At 34.1% G+C, this 20779-nt stretch overlaps 1 protein-coding gene across 1 annotated transcript in view; it reads left to right on the top strand.

Annotated features, from left to right (window-relative positions):
- Positions 1–10452, top strand: part of LOC117182953 (U4/U6.U5 small nuclear ribonucleoprotein 27 kDa protein) — a 68678-nt gene extending 58226 nt beyond the window's left edge. The window contains exon 5 of the mRNA XM_033376096.1: positions 10403–10452. Within this exon, the coding sequence (XP_033231987.1) occupies positions 10403–10437 (35 nt within the window). The 3' untranslated portion in view covers positions 10438–10452. The remainder of the gene's footprint in view (positions 1–10402) is intronic.
- Positions 10453–20779: the final 10327 nt, after the last annotated feature.

Below are 20779 nucleotides of genomic sequence, written 5' to 3'. Positions count from 1 at the left end.
TGTATCGACCTAAAAGGAGAGTATGTTGAAAAATAAAACCGACTTTGACCAAAAAAACGTCTCCGTGTTTCATTTTTCAGGGACTTATCAGACTGCCTAGTAACATGCGAGGCAATAAGGAAAGTTATCGGTGGAGCGGTGACAATTGAATGAGAAAAATTGCTAGTAAATTTCACGGAAGTAGAATTAGATTGGAAAAAGTCTGTAAAATACTTAAGGAAGAACCGCGCTTGGTATAAGTTGGCAATTGTTATAGCCTTGTATCAATCTACTCCAATACGATATGAATATATGTAAAAACCTACGAAGGTGTACATGGGAAATAAACTCTAAAGTAGAATTTAATAGAATGATTCAATGCCTTTTATATTCTAAACTGATCAATTAATTATTATGAGATGTATCCTTTTTAACAATATTAAATTACGTAAGGATTATAGTTCAATTGCTTTTAAATATAGGTTACATTATTTGATCATTCACTTTATGGATATGTAAACGAATGTCGGCTAGAATTTCCAAATTAAAAGTTTGTTTCTGCTTTAAATATCTTTATTTTAGTCAGTTATAATTATATAACTTTCTTAAAAGTTTGCGATGGTATGAAGTGGTTATCTAATTAAAAATGTCAAAATTATACATATATTTATACGTTTTACTTTTTTCTAAAGTTTTTATAAAAGTTTATTATTTATTTAAAATTTAAGTAACGAAATTTTAAAAAATTTTAATATAAAGTAAAAATTATCCGAATATATTAATGAAAATAATTCTTCAATGCTTTTTATATTTTTAAATAATTGATTAATTATTAATTAATTGATTATATTGCAAATTAAATTTCCTGGCATAATTTAAAAAGATTAATAAATCCAAGTATTAAAAAATTAAGGTTTGAATTAAAGAGAATGTAAAATAAAAATAATTTGATTGTTTCAATGAAAATAATTGTTTGATACATTTTTGCAGAATATTAATTTACATGAGGATTACATTTTTATTTTTTTAATTAAGTACATAAATAGATAACCTACTTAAACATTGTCTAATAGAATATTTGATATTATTTATATAATATTTTGAATTATTCAATGAAAATAATTCTTTAATGCTTTTTATGAAATGAACAGATTATTTAATTATCAGCTGATTAATTTGTTAAAAATATTACATTACGTAAAGATTGAATGTAACGTTCCTGTATTAAGCAACAAATGAATTGCACATTGGATATAAGTCTTATAATAAAAGTTTATTTATATTTAACCTACCTCTATTACAATTATATAGTTTCTGAAATGTTTATGATGTGAAATGAGTATCTGAATTCATTTTTCAAAATTGTACGTACATGTACATTAATTTTTTCGAAAATTAGCGTATAAGGGTATTAATAATTCTATCCTTTACAAAAATATAACGTAAAAGTTATTTGAATGTTTTAATAAAAATAATTGTTTATTAATTTTCATGTTGTGAACTAATTAATTGATTACTAACTGATTAATTTTTTCGGAATATTAAACTATATCAGTAGTATGGTACAACTATGGAGCGACCGCCAGCCTACTCCCACTCCTCGGCCGTCTGTCTAAAGTGGCGTCTTCCCTCTCCACAACGCCGCGAGGTCATTGACCCCTGTCACGGGGCGGGGGCACATGTGAAGTACATGAAAGACACCCACCCTCCGTAAAGCCCCCCCCCCCCATCTCTGATGACTAAACCTGAAGCGAACACATGTATGTATGCCTATCTTGTGTTTGCGCACACGTCTGGAGATAAATTTCTGAGTAAAGGGAATTCCCTGACGTCAATTCTAAAAATTGAAGTCTACGACTATGCAATAATGATTTTAACTAGGAATTAAATTTCAATATGATTCTTTTAATGTTTAATGTTGAATAATAAAGCTTATTTACTAAAAGAATGGGATGATAAATAAAAGAGTTTAGGATTACATTTATACCTATTAAAATAGATTTATTTTTCAAATTAAAAAAAAATACATCTAATTACAAGTAAAAAAACCGGTTAATGAGTTGAAAAAATCTACAATTAACTTAAAATTAAAAGATATATGTACTTAAAATTAAAAAAAAAAAAACATTATGATTATGTTATTATGACTCATTACCCATCGTCGTCTGGGACATCATTTTATTTCATTGAATAAATCACACATTTTCCACTCTTCTAAACGAAAATTTTCAAACAACCCTTAAAATTTAAACCATACCTAATTGACGCAGCACGAAAAAAAAGAGAGAGATACTTGAACACTTATAGTAAAAAATAAAAACTACCGCCAAAATACGTATTGATAAACACTTAAAAATTAACACATAGCGCGCAGTATTAAATGTGAGTACACTATGCTAGATATGAAGTATCAAGTTGTGTGAAGCAAGATTGAACACAGGATTCAAGATGTGAATTAATAGATCCCTTATTATAATTACCACATTGCAAACTGTCTTCAGGTTTATGCAAAACACTTGATTAATTCTTATATTTTTTTAAAATCATTTTATAAAAAATGTATGCAAGGCGATTATTTTCTACGAGATTTTTGCTGAAAATGTTGGTAAAATCGCGGAAAGAAAAACTACTGCACATATGATGCAAGAACATAATACAAAACTGGCCACACACATCCGAAGCGGAACTTTGTAACTCTCTTGGGTTCCATCGGAATAGGGTACAGTTTCCTCGTAGACAATAAAGATGTAGAGGAATAAGAGGCGGGAGGCCATAGCTGTCAAAGTACGTTCCGTTGCCATTTCGGTCAATATAAACAGCTACCCAATGCGATCCTTTTTTATTGTGTGGATCTGTGTTGAAAATTAAAGCAGCCGGTTTCATCCACACCTTCGGTACTTCGGTATTTCCAAGACTTTCAAGTCAAGGTTGTACTGGTACAGGATTAGAAACCTCAATCTTGATCCGATTGATTTTTTTAAACAGTAATCTGTATATTGTCAGCGACCTTCCTCGATGTTACGCTGTCCCAAGAGCGTTAATTTTAGAGCATTCAGTCGTATTCCGCGTACTCGAACTGCAACGAGTAAAATTACGAAGAGATATTTCTTCCAGTCTTCGTTTTTGAAGTCTGATTTTCAGCTTAATTGTGTTATTGGCGGGACATGTAAAAAATGTAACTTTTTTTACACCGTGATGAAAACAGTAATGTTTATTGGATTCCAGTTTTTGAAAAAGAAGGACAGGTTAATTCTTCGCGATTGATAATCTTTCTAATTGTGATGTCTAGTAAAAGTGCAGCTTTTTCCAGACCTCTAGTATATATCTGACCAGCTGATTTTGTAACATCACGTAGTATAGTCCAGTATAGTTATAATCTAGTGCAATGATGGCTACTTCTTTTGCAATAAAGTTATCTTCAAGATCACGAAAGCCTTGAATATCATTCGCTAAATCCATAATATTTTCCACATAAAAAATAATGTTTACTGATAATGAGTTTGACGAAGAAGACGACGGTGACAAAGAGTAGCGTGTCGTGCACACACGAGAAGCCACGTTAGGAGTTAACCGACTTGTTAGACTACTTTCGACGATAAAAAAGATGACGTGTAGGCTTAAAAAAGACGCTTATATGATGACATATGTGGAAGATTTTTGCTCACCTCTTTTTTCCAATGCTTACACAGCTGAATTTTCATCAGAAAACGGTGACAGTGTAAAAAGATAAGACATTTCCTGTCCAAACCTGTCCTAAGTAAACACATTTGTACATTAGGATGTCATATGTGTGTGAAATTTCGATAAATAAAAGGCCGAAAAAAATATTTATTATCCTCCAAAGTCAACAATAACTTATCTAGACGCCTCAATTTCCAAAACGTTATCATATTCTGAATATACGATACAGTTTACGGTGTTTGCTAATGGTTCTTCGAAACGTACCTCTATTCGTAGACTTCCATGCTTTACGAGATTTCAGTGAGAATAACAATTTGCAGAAAGATCAGGGGTAGGATCAAAAGCAAAACGACAGAATCCTTGCGAGTAATCATGTCTATTGATATCATTACCCTCATTAAGAAAGTGAATATCATTACCAGAGAAAAGAGTGTGATAAGCATCAACGTAAAGATTTTGTTGGGAAAAATCTGGTTGTAGAGGTTTCGAAAGTATTTGTGTACTATCGACGTAACGAGATAAGAAATTAATCTTGTAATTTTAAAAGTTCAATGGATTAAGTAATCTATTACCGTTGAAAGCTCTGTTCGCTACGAAACTGATAATTATTCTTTTAGGCAACTATCCGAGAATAACAGTATCAAGAGTTTCAACGTGAATACCTCCGTGTAAAGTAAGCGTTTTGACCTCGACTCTCTTATAGGGTATTTTGCTGTTCCTTGTGATGGACCTTTTGCGTGTACTAGTAAAATACCGGGGCTTATTTTTGAGCTACGAACAAGGAGAGATTCTTACAAAACGTGTAAATTGCATATCTGACAGGGTTCATAAGGCAAAAAGCAACTTTTAGTACGTACAAGTCGAAGACGCATCTCGACTCCGTTGAGAAGAAATTTAGTTTGATTAAAAATGTCGCAATGCAGATGACCTATTAGATCTATTGTTGTTCCTGCACCAAAATAATCTCGACGAATATCGATGCCTGTATCTTTCGTGGCCAAATCTTCCATTTTTCCTGCAGTATCTGCAGCCCAGAGAGCAGAAGTCAGATGGTTCTTTTTTCCACCTGGAACATAATTGAGCAATGTTTCTAGGTACGCTCTGTACGCGTATGCGTTGTTTGGAGGAGAAAAAAGTTTTTGATTGAAACATACGTCCACCTGATTGAACATCGAATGAAGCAAGTTGTTTATCACACTCAGACTTTTCAGACCTTCTGCATTTGCCGAAGTTTCTGTCGATGTTCCCAATTTGACGCGTATACTAAGCATTATATGCGCGAGATCTATGTATTCTTCGCCATGGTCTGGAATGTCAAGCTCTATCGGCGAATCGTCGGTCAGCGATGAAACGGGCTTGTAATGGTCCCATTGCGAACTCTCAATAGATGTTTGAGTTGGTGGAAGAGAAAAAAGATCTAGTTCAGTTTTTAGACACTCGCTAGAATGTGAGTGTAAAAAGGACATTATACAATCGTCTTGACAAATACTTTATCACTGACCTCATATTTTGGCTTTTTACCATGCAAGGCTTCTCTACCATACTTTCTTTGAATATTTAATCCGGCGTGTGTTGCATTTTCGAAAGTCATCTCTGATGGTCGCATTCGTATACTAGAATGTCGTGCATTATTATAGCCTTGTAAAATCTGTTATAAAACATCAATGTAATGATGAGTATTACTCTGCGTAAAATAGCACCACATACGTTCTTTTAGTGTATGATTAAAAGTCGTGTGACTACAGAAACCTTAACTTTTTATATCACGGACAGAGCGAAATCTTATACCCCGTGTCGATAAAAAATTTTGAAATCCTGCACCGAGAAATTCCTTTCCTATATCGCTCTGTAGACAGAAAAGAGAACGCTCAGCACGTCAATGACCACCAGTAGATACTGATATCCATCATTGGAATCTTTTAAATGTTTTAAATTAACTAAATCTGCTTCCCACAAATCATCTATATTTGATATTTGGTAATTTATTCTTAAGAAATGTCGATGAATTGGTATGTATAGATTATGTGAGTCTTGAGATTTTAACCAATCTACCACCTTTGCATGTGAGACTCTTCCACGCACAGTGTTTGCAAGTTTGTCAATACCTGAGTAAGAGGCTTCATGGGATGGGACCAAATATATTTCTTCTAACAATTTCATGGTTTCAGAAACAATGTTCTCCACTGGCTGCTACCGTTTCTCGACCTATGAGCCCTCTGTATACCTCGTTAGCACTAATGACGTCTTCGTCTTTCGTCATTAGTAAGTCATAAAGTCCAGGCGATAGTTTGGGACTACATCGACTATCTCTCTCTTTCTCTCTCTCTCTCTCGATTTCACGAACTATCATGGAAAACTGGTCTCGGCCCGCCGGTTTCACCATTTTTTCAAAATCTCAATGCACCGTTTATTAGACCATTGATATTTGCATTTTTTACACTTTTACTATCTATAAAGAGAGAACCATGTGAATCCCATTTTACACTTTTTTGCATATCTGGTTGAAAAAGTCGTTGGAGTAAAACAATTCCTTTATTTTTGAAATTTTTTTGAATAGTTACAATAGTATAATCAGTATTATTTAAATAATCTTCCCCCTCCTCATTAACATTATAATTGAAATTACTTGAATCACTTATATTTTCATCTCTCTGATTATCCTGTTCTTTAATTGGTTTTTTATGCTTCCATGTTTCCTGGGTAAAAAATAAAAATTTTCGTAAAACTTTTCGATACATTTTCCATTTTTCATACTCATCTTTCAAAAATGGAGAATGTAATATTTGACTTATTTCAGCATCGAGTCTGGTCATAATATTATCTGGAGCTTGGGTCGTATTATTATGATTGGAAACTTTCTAGTTAGCACCAGAGAAGATATTATCTAGAGGATTCATCGAAGAAGCGTGCGCTTTCGTATTTACAGTATTATTCTCTGATCCGAAACCTTGTTGTAGACATTTTTCTACCTGCTTGCTCGACACTAAAACCATCTTTCTCGAATGTGCCATAATTGCTAAATGGAAAAAGGATATTTACAGTTGTGATTTAGCTGTGCTGAAATTATTTCAGAGAAGACTACCGATAATAGAAGCGAGTAATAAAGGTAAAAATCCACCTTTCTGAATGATAAATCGTTTTTTATTTCTCCAATTACCCTTCGATGTTGCCAATTTTCCTAAAGTATGTTTATGCTTTTTAACCTGTATTTTTCATGCGTTTTTAAATGTATATTCCCTGTCAAAATATTTAGAGCACACTCACATATATATTTTACGAGTTTTGCATTAGCGGTGTTCAGAATCGCTTTTCGTTGATTACAATCAAGTCGACAGAGTGCATGCAATGCTACTGTGTTTTTTTCACCAATATGTTTACGTGCACTTAACGCCATTACAAACGTATAACTGTTGTTTCATCAACTCGAGCTCCTTTTATATTTTTGACAGCTGTGTACACATATGAAAATCCATCGGTTGGAAAGCTATTTGTTCTAAAACGAAAATTATCGGGTGTAGACTGTTTTAAATGGAGAAGAAGGTAATCAGGAGGTTTAGGTGTTGCGTCCTGATAGGCTTCTTGTAAAAAGCCAGGGTTTTCCGGATATATTTGTCGAGCAAGATGCTGAAATTGAGCTCGGTCTCGAGAATTTTTAAAAAACAACAATATAATTCGTATTCAGTAATATATCTCTTTGTCCATGTCCCTGATGAAATAAATTGTGTTAGATAAAAATAACATTAAGATTTTTATGGTGACTGCCTTTAGTAAAAAGATCTACAATCTTATTATTTGAAGATTCACGCATATGATCATCGATAATTTTGAATAGTAAAAAAGAATACGTTCAAAATGTGTATTACACATGACATCGATATAGCTCAAGAATTTTTTGACAAAACAAGTTTTCCCACAACCATTTAGCCCGCAAACCATAGCAGTGATAGGGTGTTGCTAATGAGGATCCATTTTCTATACTGATGTATAATTCCTAATAGTTTATCATTCATAGTAAAATCACGTAGTTAAAGAAATTGTATTTTTTGAAAAAATAACTAGCTTGTAAGCGAGACCAGTGTGGAACCTATATCATCTTTTTTCGGTGAAGAACCATCGAACCTATGTAAGCTATTTTCGGTTCCGCGCACGGACCAGGCTTTTTAAACTTATTTGAGCCTGGTTTGCATGCCGATAATCAGCTGGTAGTCGGCATCCGCGTTCCCGGATCGCATGCATCAGCTTATCATCAGGCGATTCAGGGAAATAAAAAAATATCATATTAACTAAAAGCATTTTTTATTTTAGTTTCAGAAAAATGGGCGTGAGGGAGATAACAGTTTCAAAATTTGTTTAATAATCTCTTGTAATATTTTCATTTGAAATGCATACACGTATTCTCAAATATTGCACTCACATACATACATACATACACATACACACACAATAGAGAAATATAGACGTAGAAATGCTTACAATCGGCGATATAAATGTAGACTTTCATTTTCGACCATTAAAAATCATACAATTTATCATTGAAATTTTGCCCAAACTATTTTTTTTTAATATGCAAAATATTTTTTCTATAGGAGAATTATTAAAAACATATGACCGACATATTTTTAAATTAAATATGTGGACAGAAGCTGCTAAAAAACTTCTTAACAGTCATTAGTTTTTAAAAATGTTTTACACATTATCTTTCATTTGGTTTGTAATTTGAGTATTTAAAATACATATTATTGCGTCAAATAAAAGTTGAAAATTTTAATTCGCAAAATCCGGCGACAATTTGGATTTTACCTGTTGGTTAAAGTAGTCAAAATTAACATTTACAATTTTACGCATAAATTCACTAGAAGGTCTGCATATTTTCTCTGCCAAAAAATAAGCACTTGATTCCTCTACGCAAAAATCCTTGCAGAGCTTGACATTCGATAATAACCGTTCCATACTTCTGATGCGTTCATCGATGCAAACGAAAATGTTGACGAGACCTTAAAATGTAGGTGCTTGAAGAACAATTCCAGGGACATAGAGTTTTTAATTTTTTCCTTGCGTCTCGCTATAGGTTATAATAGGTTATAACGGCCAATTTTAATCGGTAAAGAACTAAAGTTGGAGTTATTGTCACTGCTTCGATCCTCCAAGTAGGAAAAAATTAGATCGAATTTTTGTTGTAATTGAAGCCATTCATTACGATTGAAGGATATTCCACGGGATTTATTGTACAAGATTCGTGTAACTGGGTCAAATGAACCATCCACTTGAATTTGCAAACCAAGAATAATCTTTTTTGAAGAAGAGTTATTCAATTCATAGCTTGTTGCATGAATCAGAGGTTGACGAGGTGAATATTTTGCTTTTTTTACTGTTACACTTTCAGATGATGACATATCTGGAGGACAAATTCGTTTTTTATACACTTTTCACCAATAAATCTTGTGAGTCTTCACAATGGTTGACGACATATTCCATCGTTTGCCTTAGAGACTGCGATATGTTATATGTTTAAATTTTCAGAGGAAAACTGATGGTTTTGTCCCGCGCTGCAGTTTTTATAGCTCACACATGGCTGTCTTACACGCGTGGGGTGAGAAGCTATGACGCCATACGTCTTTAACCAATAAGAATCCTTTGACTTGAAAGAGAGGCGCTTGGTGGAGGTATATATTCGACGCATGCATCTTAATATATTTTATACTCTTATGAATGGGAAAAATGTAGTTAGACACTGAATATGAGAACTTAAAATTGATGATTACAATAAAATAGTTCAAATACAGTTAATTGGCTTTAGAAAATATAAATTAAACATATTCGTTAAATATTTCCATAATTTCAGCCATGGACTGCATAATTCATGATACTGATTCCAAGAGATTGTAATCATAGATAGCATTGTAATACAGATAAATAGCGAGCTGGCGGTACTGTGATGCTGAGATATTTTACAGACAATCTTTACCGCCTCGCTGCGATGGACATGCAAATGTTTTTTAGCTATTTGGGTAATAATTAATCGTTTCAAAAATCTTTTTTTAATTTTAAAACATTTATCTGTAGCAAAGCACTTAGGTTATTATCCTTTGTGTGCAAACTCTACCACAGTTGCGTGTCTAAATATTCATGATAGGCACCCTCGAATTCTATTCAGACATAGGTAATCCTCTCTCGCTCTTTCTCTCTCTAGGTACCTACTGTACAAACACGGGTCAGACTGCAGTCTAGTCGTCCAGCCTGCTGCTGATTATGATAGAGTTCTATTGCATTATGCGAGGAGTCCGTAATAAAGATTGCCATGTATTTTCAGGGTATACAACTTCTTTTAAAGAATAAACTGGCTGGTAGTTGTCTAATACTTTTGACCATATTTTGAGATTTTATCATTTGTGAGTAAACTCTGATGATGGTTCCCATGAAAAAGTTTGGAGGTGTGGCAAAGCTTATGATTAGTCTGAAGGTCATTGTCAATAGCGTTTCTCGAAATTAAAAAATTGTCTACATTTCCCACTTCTTCACAATTTTCTTCAATATGATAGATAGTTCTTGTAAACGCCTGAATCCTCCCACTACAGCATGTATCTTTAGTGTTTTTTATATATCCACCCTGTTCAGCTCATGAATGTCAGGAGACTTTCAGGAATGAGAGTTAAGGTTATTCCTTAAATTTCTCCTGATATTCCTCGATGAAGTCGGGATCGATCGCGTGTTTAAAATCATTGGAGATAATGTGATTGTGCAGGAAATGGTTATGGTTCGAAGGAGGGCGATTCATGACCGGCACATCCAACTCGACAGACTCCGAGATTTTTATACAAATATGGATGAGGACGATTCAAATGAATTCGAGGACAGGGAAGCAATTAAACGGTCATATTTTGAGAGGGCTGATGAAATAGGTAAGTCACTAGTTTTAATCTCTGTTAAAAAATAAAAGTTGTTTCATTTTCATTTTATTCTGAATTTAGTGATTATCATTGACTTTCTTCTTGCGATTTATATAAGTGTAAATCCATTAGTAATTAAGTCAAATATTGCTCGATTTTTCAATCTTTTCAGTGAGTTTCCACTGATTCGCGTTAGATTTTCACTGTTTTAAATCGTAAGAAAAGAGACGCTGAGAAAACAGTGGATTTGAATACGAATCAGTGATATTTTATTGATTGACTTTTAGAGTAAAGTTGAAATATTTTCAGGTGTTATAAAGAATGAAAAAATTAAAGACTCATTTAAAGTTAAAAATTTAAAAATTAAAAATTTTTTTTCAAGATTTCGAAATAAAAAATTTACTTAAAAATTAAACATTTACTCAAAAGTAAAAAATTTCAAATTTATTTAAAAAAATTTATTTGAAAAATTAAAAATTTTCGTAGAAATAAAAAATTTATTCAAAAATTTAAAATTATTTAAACACTTAAAATCTATTTAAAAATAAAAAAATAATTAAAAATTTCAAATTTATTAAAAATTAAATTTTTTTAAAGTTTCAAGAAATGTTGTAGCTTCATTTTTTTATTAAAAAATAATATTTTACTGATAGTATTTTTCACAAATATTAATATTTTTATGATTTATTTTTGGGGTAAAAGCATTTTTTTCACGATATTTATCCGAGAGATAGCAAGATACAATAGAGACATATCTCAGCGGAGAGGACAGTCAGGATGATGCATAGTCTAGCCAGGGTGGAGAATGGCCGTCTAATTCAAAATTTTTAATTATAAGTAAGAAAAATAAAAATTATTCACATATCGGTTTACAGGGTAGCGAAATGGAATTGCGATTCCGCTACAAACCGGACGAAACATTTTCTACTATATAGTGGCTCGAATCGGCTGTGCAAGAAATATTTCAATTTATTATAGGTCCATATAAACCGCGTGATTTAATGGGTATTAAATTTATAGCCGACAGTTTTACGCAGGATGATGCGGGTCTATCATTTCGATATGCTCTTGATTGTCATTTTGAGGATTTGTAGAATTTAATTTTCAGGGTCACTCAAAGCGTCGCCGAGTTCCGCGTTGACGATACTTTTAAATTAATAATCGACTGCGTAAATAACCCAGTAGGCGGGCGGTGGGGGAAATTGACCTTTGATGTACTTAAGAAAAGATCTATTTTAAGTATACTTAATACCGATAATTTATGCCTCCCGCGTTCAATTGTTTGTGGTAAAATTTTTTGATGGTACTACACGCTTCATCGAAAAAGGTGAGGTTCCCACATATATTATACATCTTTTATATAATGATGGTACCAATCATTATCACCCTATTTTAAATTTCACAGGGGCTGCATCCTCTCGAGTTTTTTGTACACCCTGTAACAAGGGATACAATAACAGGTCCGATCTTAGATAAAAATCATAAATGTGGGTTCAGTTTTTGTAGGTTATGCAAGTGTGATCGTGAACACAATCACGAATGCTTTATGAAGCCCATACGCGATCGTGTGGGTGATGATAACTCTAGCATTTCGGAACCTGTGATTTTTATTTTTTATGATTTCGAAACGCAACAGGGAGAAACACTCGCCGCGGATGATGGCGTAAATGAGCATAAGGTAAATCTTTGCGTAGCTCATCAGGTATGATACGTATGATACGGTTTGATACGTGAATTTGTGTTTAAGGGTAAAATCCGATGCGAGATTTTTTAGATTTTTACACTTCGTCCAGTTTTAAATTTTAAAAAGATCACACAGGCCCACAAAAAAAATTTATCTGTACGAGACAAGTGACTAGGCTACCCTTATGGATTTTTAGCTGCTGAATCCGAATATGGCCTCAGAATTTGTCCTACGCGTCTCAGTTTTCCCCTAGATGCAAAAAGTAGGGAAAATTCTATGGATTTTCTCGTCACACAGGTCACACAACAAATTTGTCTGCACGAGACAAGTGACTAGGCTATCCTTATGAATTTTAAGCCGCTAAATCCAAATCTGGGCACAGAATTTCTCCTACACGTCTCAGTTTTTCCCTAAACAGGGAAATATAGGGAAAAGTTTAGGAATTTCTGGTTACACAGGCTATACAATAAAGTTGTCTGGACGAAACAATTGACTACGCTACCTTTATGGATTTTGAGCCGCTGAATCCAAATCTGGCCTCAGAATTGATCTTACGCGTCTAAGTTGTGTCGAACATACAGTATTTATAGATAGTTCGAACTATTTCCAGCTCCCTCTTAGTGCTTTACCAGCTTCGTTTGGACCAGGATGTATAAGTGAAAAAAGGAAACATTCCCACATTTATTTAACATCCCGGAAAATAAAAATTATTGTGGTCCTCTTCCTTCAATTGAATTTTATTCTTTATTTTTTTTATATATAAAAAAAGGAATTTTTAAAATGGTACAAGGAAAAAAATATTGATCCGAACGACCAGTTTAATTTTGGCATGAACTGGTATCTAATCACAAAAATGATTTGAATATATTAAGTTGTGCATGTATTGCGTTTCGTAAGATAGTTCTGGAATGTGGAAATGTTTGCCCTTCTACAGAGTCACCCACGATTGCATCGGCTTGCAATTTATTTTTTCGGAAGCATTTTTTACGAGAGCAGACAATAGGGATTATACCACAAGGTGGCTAGAGGTACGGTGATAAGCAGTCTAAAGTTGCCATCGAATGGCTTTTATTTATGGAACGAGAACTTGGAGTAGAGATTCAACAAGCTGGTAGGGGTGGAGAGTGTCCTCTTTATGAAGGGCTTATTGTAGGCGGGTACTTTCGGGAAGATGATTACGGACCCCGTCATATTTTCCAGTTTCACGGCTGTTTTTGGCATGGTTGCAAACGATGTAATAACATGAGTAGATTTAAAATAGACGGAAAATCTGGGGAATTATGAATGATTGTGATGAACGTATACGCTCTCTAACCTCTAAAATTAGAAGATATGTTTACGAAGTCACAGAAATATGGGAATGCGATTTCAGACGTTTGAAAAAAGAGGACAAAAATCTGACTTAATTTTTAAAACAGCATCCCGCCCAAAACTAGAAAAAATATTAAACCCTCGTGACACCCTCGGCATGTTTCCTATAGGACATCCAACATTATACAGCGGTTCTGATGAATGTAAATCATTTACAGAACCAAATTATGATCTTAGCAAAGTCGGGTTATTCAATATGATCCATCCATTCACAAGGGTGGTCTTTTCGCAACATATATAAATATGTTCTTGAAAATTAAACAAAAAGTGAGTGGGTGGACATCACATTGTATCGATGAGGTTTCAAAAGTTAATACCTACGACAATATAACAGGCAGAAGGAATAAAACTCGATCGTGGTCAAATTAATAAAAATCCTGGGTTGCGATCCGTGCCAAAATTATGCCTTAACTCTTTCTGGGGCAAGTTTGTTCAGCGAAATAATTTACCTCAAACAGATATTGTAAGAACAAAGGAAAAATTATTACGTATGCTACTTAACTCGAAAATCGAGGTACGAAATATTCTACCTGCAAACGAGAAAATGGTGTATCTTTTTTGAGCATTTTAATACTTTTGTAAATATTGACTTTGTAAATAATTTTGAATAGTTTATTTTTGTACATTTTATTTCATCCAGATTTTTTGCCACTCTCTACAAATATATAACCCTCATTCACCTTTACAAATTGAGTAGGTATAAATTAAAGTTTTTATAGTCGACATGAATTTAACACTAATTTTCGAATTTTACAGGTAATTCAACACCAGCTACGACAACGACCGAGGCCCATCCAAGGCTATTCTCTACCACTCAGTGAGTGAAATAACAGCACAATAGTTCACGAAGTGAAGTTATCAGCTCAGCGAGTCCATAGCGAAGGAGGAAAATTGAGTGGTCTCTCTAAATAGCGCACTATGGACCCTAATAAAATGAATGAAGTGAAACGAAACAGGTGACTCAAGATAACAGTCAAAGAAATAATTTGTACCTATAACGCAACTGAAATTTTTGGGTGCCAGTCCTTGCATGGGACAGAAGTAAATCCCCTTGACCGAGCTGTGAAGAAAGATAAAGGTAACCGGAACTTACGTTCCGAAAGGGATAGGCAAACTCACTGAACAATTTGACGTTTCAGGACAAAAGATAAAGGGGAAACCTCACCAACTTCAGTCAAAAAGATATACCCCATTTTCAAACGAACAATAGAACAAATTAATAAAAGGAAGAAAAAATTAATAAAATAACCAAAAATGAAGAAAGGTAAAACGAAATAAAACAAAAACACGAATTAGGGTAGATAAAACTAACTAGCTCAATCTAACAATAATATATGGTAGAGGGGGGGTGGACGTAATTACAAAGGTCACATAATTAATTAAAATATTTGACAAGCGTTTATTCCATATCTCAGAAAAGTTAATATAAAATATATCACAGAAGGAAAAGAAAACAATAACAATTACGTAAATTCTGACAAGAGATACCCTAGTAAAAATGTCAGTTAGGTATCAGCAGAAGCTGTTTAGAAAGCGCATAGGATGCAGATGGTATCTTATATAGGCCTAATTGGTTTTCAATAGGCTTCTTATTTTAATTTGGTTTCTAGCCGGTCTTATTCGGTACTTATGTTTTTTTGTTCAATTTTTCTAATAGGATCTAAGTGGATACAATGAGGTATTTTTTTTTACTTGAAATTACTAAGTATAAACGTGTTTTTCTAATAGGTTCTATTAGATATTTTATTGGATTTCGTTACGAAGTTACCCGGATTAAAGTTCTAAGTAATGTGTTTTAAGCGGATCTATGAGGTGCCTATTAGGATTTGATTTATTCAAAATGCTACAAATACGAAAATGCTACCCTAACATGTTCTATGAGGTATTTTATTGGATCTTCAAATTAAATTATCCGAAAAAAATTCGAAGTGATGTATTTTAAGCAGGTCTAATAGGTACCTATTAAGATCTGCTTTATTCGTATAGTGCTCGAAATACAAATTTGCTTCCCCGACAGTTCTATTAGATATTTTAGTGGGATCTTGGAAACGAATTAATAGGATTATCTGTCAAAGAAATATATTTTAAGCGGCTCCATTAGGTACCTATTAGGATCTGCTTTATTTCAAGTGCTACAAATACGATATTTCTTCCCTAACAGGTTCCATTAGATACTTGAGAAGACTTTCGAAATAAAATTATTCGGATTAAAATTCGAAGAAATATATTTTATGCGGCTCTATTAGCCACCTATTAGGATCTGGTTTGTTCCAAGTGCTAAAAGTACGAAATTGATCTTCTAACGGTTCTATTAGGTACTTTAGTGGTATGTTGGAATCATGAATCGGTTTCCAATTCGAAGTGATGTGTTTTATTTGGCTCTATAAGGTGCCTATTAGGATCGGCTTTGTTCCAAATGCTCCAAGTACGAAATTGCTTTTCTAACAGATCCTAGTAGCATTTTAGTAGCCTGTTGGAATCAAATTAATCGGATGAAAATTCGAAGAAATATATTTAGAGCGGCTCTGTTAGGTCCCTATTAGGATCGACTTTATTCGAAGTGCTAGGAGTACGGTATTGCTACCCGAATGGGTTCTATTAAGTACTTTAGTTATATGTTGGGATAATTGATTATTGGATTAAAATTTTAAGTGAAGTGTTTCAAGTATCTCTATTAGGAACCTATTAGGATCCGTTTTACTTCAAATGCTACAAGTACGAAATTGCTTTCCTAACAGGTTCTATTCGGTACTTGAGTAGACCTTCGGAATCAAATTATTCGGATTAAAATCCGAAGTGATGTGTTTTAAGCGGCTCTACTAGGTACATATTGGGTTCTGCTTCATTGCAAGTGCTACAAGTACGAAACTGCCTTCCTTAAAGGTTCTATTAGATATTGTATTGGACATCTGAACTGAAATTATTCGGCTTAAAGTTCTAAGTGATGTGTTTTAAGCGGGTCTAATAGGTACCTATTCTGCCGCACAAACTAAAAAGATACATAAGTGACATTGCCGCTTAGAGTGCTTCTCTTAAACTTGGCAATGAAGAAGTCGACCTAAACGGCAATGTCTCTTATGTATCTTTATAGTTTGTACGGCAGTATTGGGTTATGCTTTATTCATATAGTGCTCAAAGTACGAAATTGCTTCCCTGGCAGGGTTTATTAGGTATTTTATTGGACCTTCGAAATGGAATTATTCAGCTTCAAATTCGAAGCGATGTGTTATAGGAAGCTCTAATAGGTTCCTATTGGGATCTGCTTTAATCAATGTGCTAGAAGTACTTCTCTCAAAGGTACTATTAGGTGCTTGAGTAAACGCCGGAATTAAATTAATTGGTTAAAAATTCCTACTTAATAAAATAAAATATTGAATTGCTATAAAAAGTAATATATTTTCGCAAAAAATAGTTTGTACAGTGAACATTAACTATGTGTAGAACAAAATTTGATTTAGGAAAAAAACAGTAATTTCCAGTCTGTGAGTCTTCATGTACATATTTCCTTATTCGTACGTTTGTTAACCATTTCTCTATTGAATTTCAACTGTATTTGGTAACGTAGATATGTAAGTATTGTCGCCACACTGTATGAGAACACATTTTTCTTTTAAGGCTTTAATTTTGATAAATTCTTTATTTGCGCGCCCTTCTACCTTATACACATGATTCAGATGAACATCATCAATTGGTGGTAGGACACTGTCGTCATCTAGTATTGTTTTACGCATAATTACATTATTTACTGCATAATAATTAACTTCTGCATAGGCTTCTTTATCGTATAGCATTAAATTTATAACTTGTACAAATTGTTTGGTATCAAGGCGAAAACACTATTATTAGATTTATGCGGCTTATCGTACTCTTTAGTATGAATTACCATATTCGAGAAGATGCATCTACTAAAGCAAAGGATCGTCTTATCATCATATGAAGGTAAGGTAGGATCAATTGAAGCTTTACCTATTAAAACAACGTCGTCAGTGCGGCAAAAAGATGAAACTTCCTGTCTTGAAAAATGTGAATTACAATATGCGAGAACTGTAGGCGATTCAACTAATTCCGATACAAGGCTTTGATATATATTTGCTTGCAATGTATTCTTCGACATTTGTTCATAGACGCCCATCGGTCCATGCACACGCCACTTTAAAAAGTAAATGGCATTTTCGAAAGGAAAAGTTGATCCTGACCAAAGCGGACCACAACACCTGACGCATTGAACCAAATGCTTTACACTATGAACATTAAATGTCACAAGTCTGTCGCCGTATAGAATTTCAAATATACAGACAAATTGGAAAAGATCGTGTTCCGTTTCCCGTAACTCTTCTTCGGCTATATTCGTCTGCAGCAACGTGAATATACTCTTTACAAATAAAGCGAAGTGCTGTAGAGCGTAATCATCGAGAATGCCACTCAGGCATGGAATAGAGTAAAATAATAACCAGCTACACCATTCTGAGGCTTTCCACTTACATTTCTCTCTTGTCAATGGTCACACGAGTCTGTGAATTACATTGGGCGGGGTCATTTTAATCAAACGTTCGTTTATTTCGTATTGCTGCGTTTGTGTGAGTCGTATCGGACTTTTTGAATTAATCCATGTTTTCCATAAGTGTAACACGACACCAATTAAGTCTCCATGAAGATAATCCCTCATAAAAGACCACACCATGTCCATTCCCATTAATTCTGTCAGGACAGAGAATCCCTTGACGCCATTTATTGACGAAACTTTCTTTTTTCTTCTCTTCCTTGTTTTCGATCCATAGGCCTCTTCTTCTTCCACATTTTCATTATCACTTTGTTCTGATAAAATTTCTTGCATTATCTCTGCGTCTGTGTCGTGTCCTTCTTTTTCTTCCTCGGTCATAGCTTCTTCTTCTTCTTCTTCTTCTTCTTCTTCTTCTTCTCCTTGTGGCGATACTGGCAGTTTTCCTTCTTTTTGTTCTTCAAGTACTTTTAATATAGATTTCATATTTTTCAAATGATCCTTATGAGATCGCAAAAGCGGTTCTTTTTCCTCCATTAAGAATCGCATGCATCCAAACTTATGTACACCGACAGATTTGCACCATGAGCATCCATAGTAACCGTTGAATTGAACTCTGTTCTGTAAGACGGGACGAGCGACGCTGTCGACGGTACAAACAAGAGGCCGAAGTAGAAAGCGGACCGGTTTTTCATCTATAGTCAACGTAAAGCCAGTAGTTTCCAAATTATTCAGTCGTTCAACAAACGATTTCATATACGTAGTCATCATTTCCGCGGAAGGTTCTTTTTTCCCAATCCACAAACCTGCTAATAACGGATGGCGAAATCGCACATTTGCGGACAGTTCGTTAATAATTACTAGCTTCGGCCAAAATGAATCCTTGGAGCTTTCATTCATATGTGCTCCATCAGTGTTGAAAATGCAGGTTAGCAGAATGCAATCGTCGGACACATCTGCACTTAAGTTTCTATACAGCAATCCATCATGGACATCTCGGATAACTCCATCCATACGTGGTTTCGATTTCTGTAAATTGCTGAACAAACTATCCTTCACAGTTTGCATTTTTAGGAGCGATGCAATTTGATACTTAATGTCAATTGATAGAAAATAGTTAGGCGATCTCATTGAAAGAGAATTTTTCTTCAAGCACTTTTGACAGGTTATCTTGTGTTTTTTAAATTTCTTTTTTACCATGGGCTTTTTCAATTCTTGACAGCATACTTCGCAATAAAAATGATAATTTATTACATCTTCAGGCGGATCAAATATTTTCGACAAATAATAATCACTGATATCCCAAGACGAAAACTCCGGCCCAGCCAAAAGTTTAGTTGGCTCAATTAAAGCCCGGCGCCCCTTATAACTCAAACTAAATCGCGTGGAAGTCCCAAGAATTATGATGATGACTTCCCAAATTTTTAAGCCGGACTCTTTAAACATCAAAGTATCTCCGCCACTTAATATATAATCTTTTAAGGCATTTAGGTTGAAGCAATCTGTATCGGTGACTGAGGTATTACCCGAATTCTTTGATGTTGATGAACCTGAAGGAGCTATTTCAGTTTGTGTTTGAGGCATCTGAAGTTCATCAATTTCATCGCTTGAAGAATTAGAAGCATCTAAACAATTGAAATTGGGCAAATTCTTTGATGTTGATGAACCTGAAGGGGCTGATTCAAGTTGCGTTCGAGGCATCTGAAGTTTACCCATTTCATCGCCCGAAGAATCAGAAGCATCTGAAGAATTAGAAACATCTGAAGAATCAGACAACTCGAGAGAATTCACCATTCTACTGAGCAGTTCTTCAAGAACCGTTGTTTTTCTTTCCAGTGGGGGACATTTTGAATATGGCGGCAGAAATTTCGTCGTAGCACACTTGAAAAATTTGCCTGTAAAAAGATATTTAAATAAAAGTTCAGATGATTTCAATTACAATATATAAATATGAGGAAAACAAATTTACTTGTATGACTGGTAACTGAAGAAGCCGAAGAAGAAGAGGAAGTGGCAAAAGAACGCGATTGTGCACTCTGTTCTCCCGTTGAACGCGATTGTATAGGAATATCATCAATGACACTAGAGCCCGGTCCCTGAACTCTAATATGAAGGTGCTGCTCTACAGAAATATTAAATCGTTCATCGTGATCTACATCCATAGGTTCATTTAATGAATCTGACATAAGTCGTGATAATTCTGGAAAGAAATGTTTTGTGTTATTAATTATTTGAATATAAATCATAATAATGAATGAAGACTTTTGAAAACTTCATAAAATTGTTGTAACAGGCTCGGTTACGCACTAATGTGCATTCAAACCGACATTATTCGTGCTAAATTTTTGTAAATGCATCTAATTGAAATCAATGGGGATTCATTAAATGTACTTTTTGTAAAGTAAAAAATGGATTTTCTAACAGGATTTATTAGGCAAAAGGATGGATGGCAACATGATGGTAACATTGCCACAGGATCTGTTGAAACGTCAGAATTAAATTAATTGAATTAAAATTTGTAAAAATCTTTTATAACCGCTGTTTTTCGAAATTCTAAAAAGAGAACGTAAATTGAGCAGGTTCGTTCAAAAATCATATTTCACTCTGAATTCTTAAGAATCTGCGCACCTTTTTTCCCTTTGCATCACAACGTTTGAGCCGTTCGATTTTTAATTTCCC

This window comes from Belonocnema kinseyi, chromosome 1 (assembly GCF_010883055.1).
Source record: "Belonocnema kinseyi isolate 2016_QV_RU_SX_M_011 chromosome 1, B_treatae_v1, whole genome shotgun sequence".
Lineage (NCBI taxonomy): Eukaryota > Metazoa > Arthropoda > Insecta > Hymenoptera > Cynipidae > Belonocnema > Belonocnema kinseyi.
This window is presented reverse-complemented; position numbering and strand designations above follow the sequence as displayed.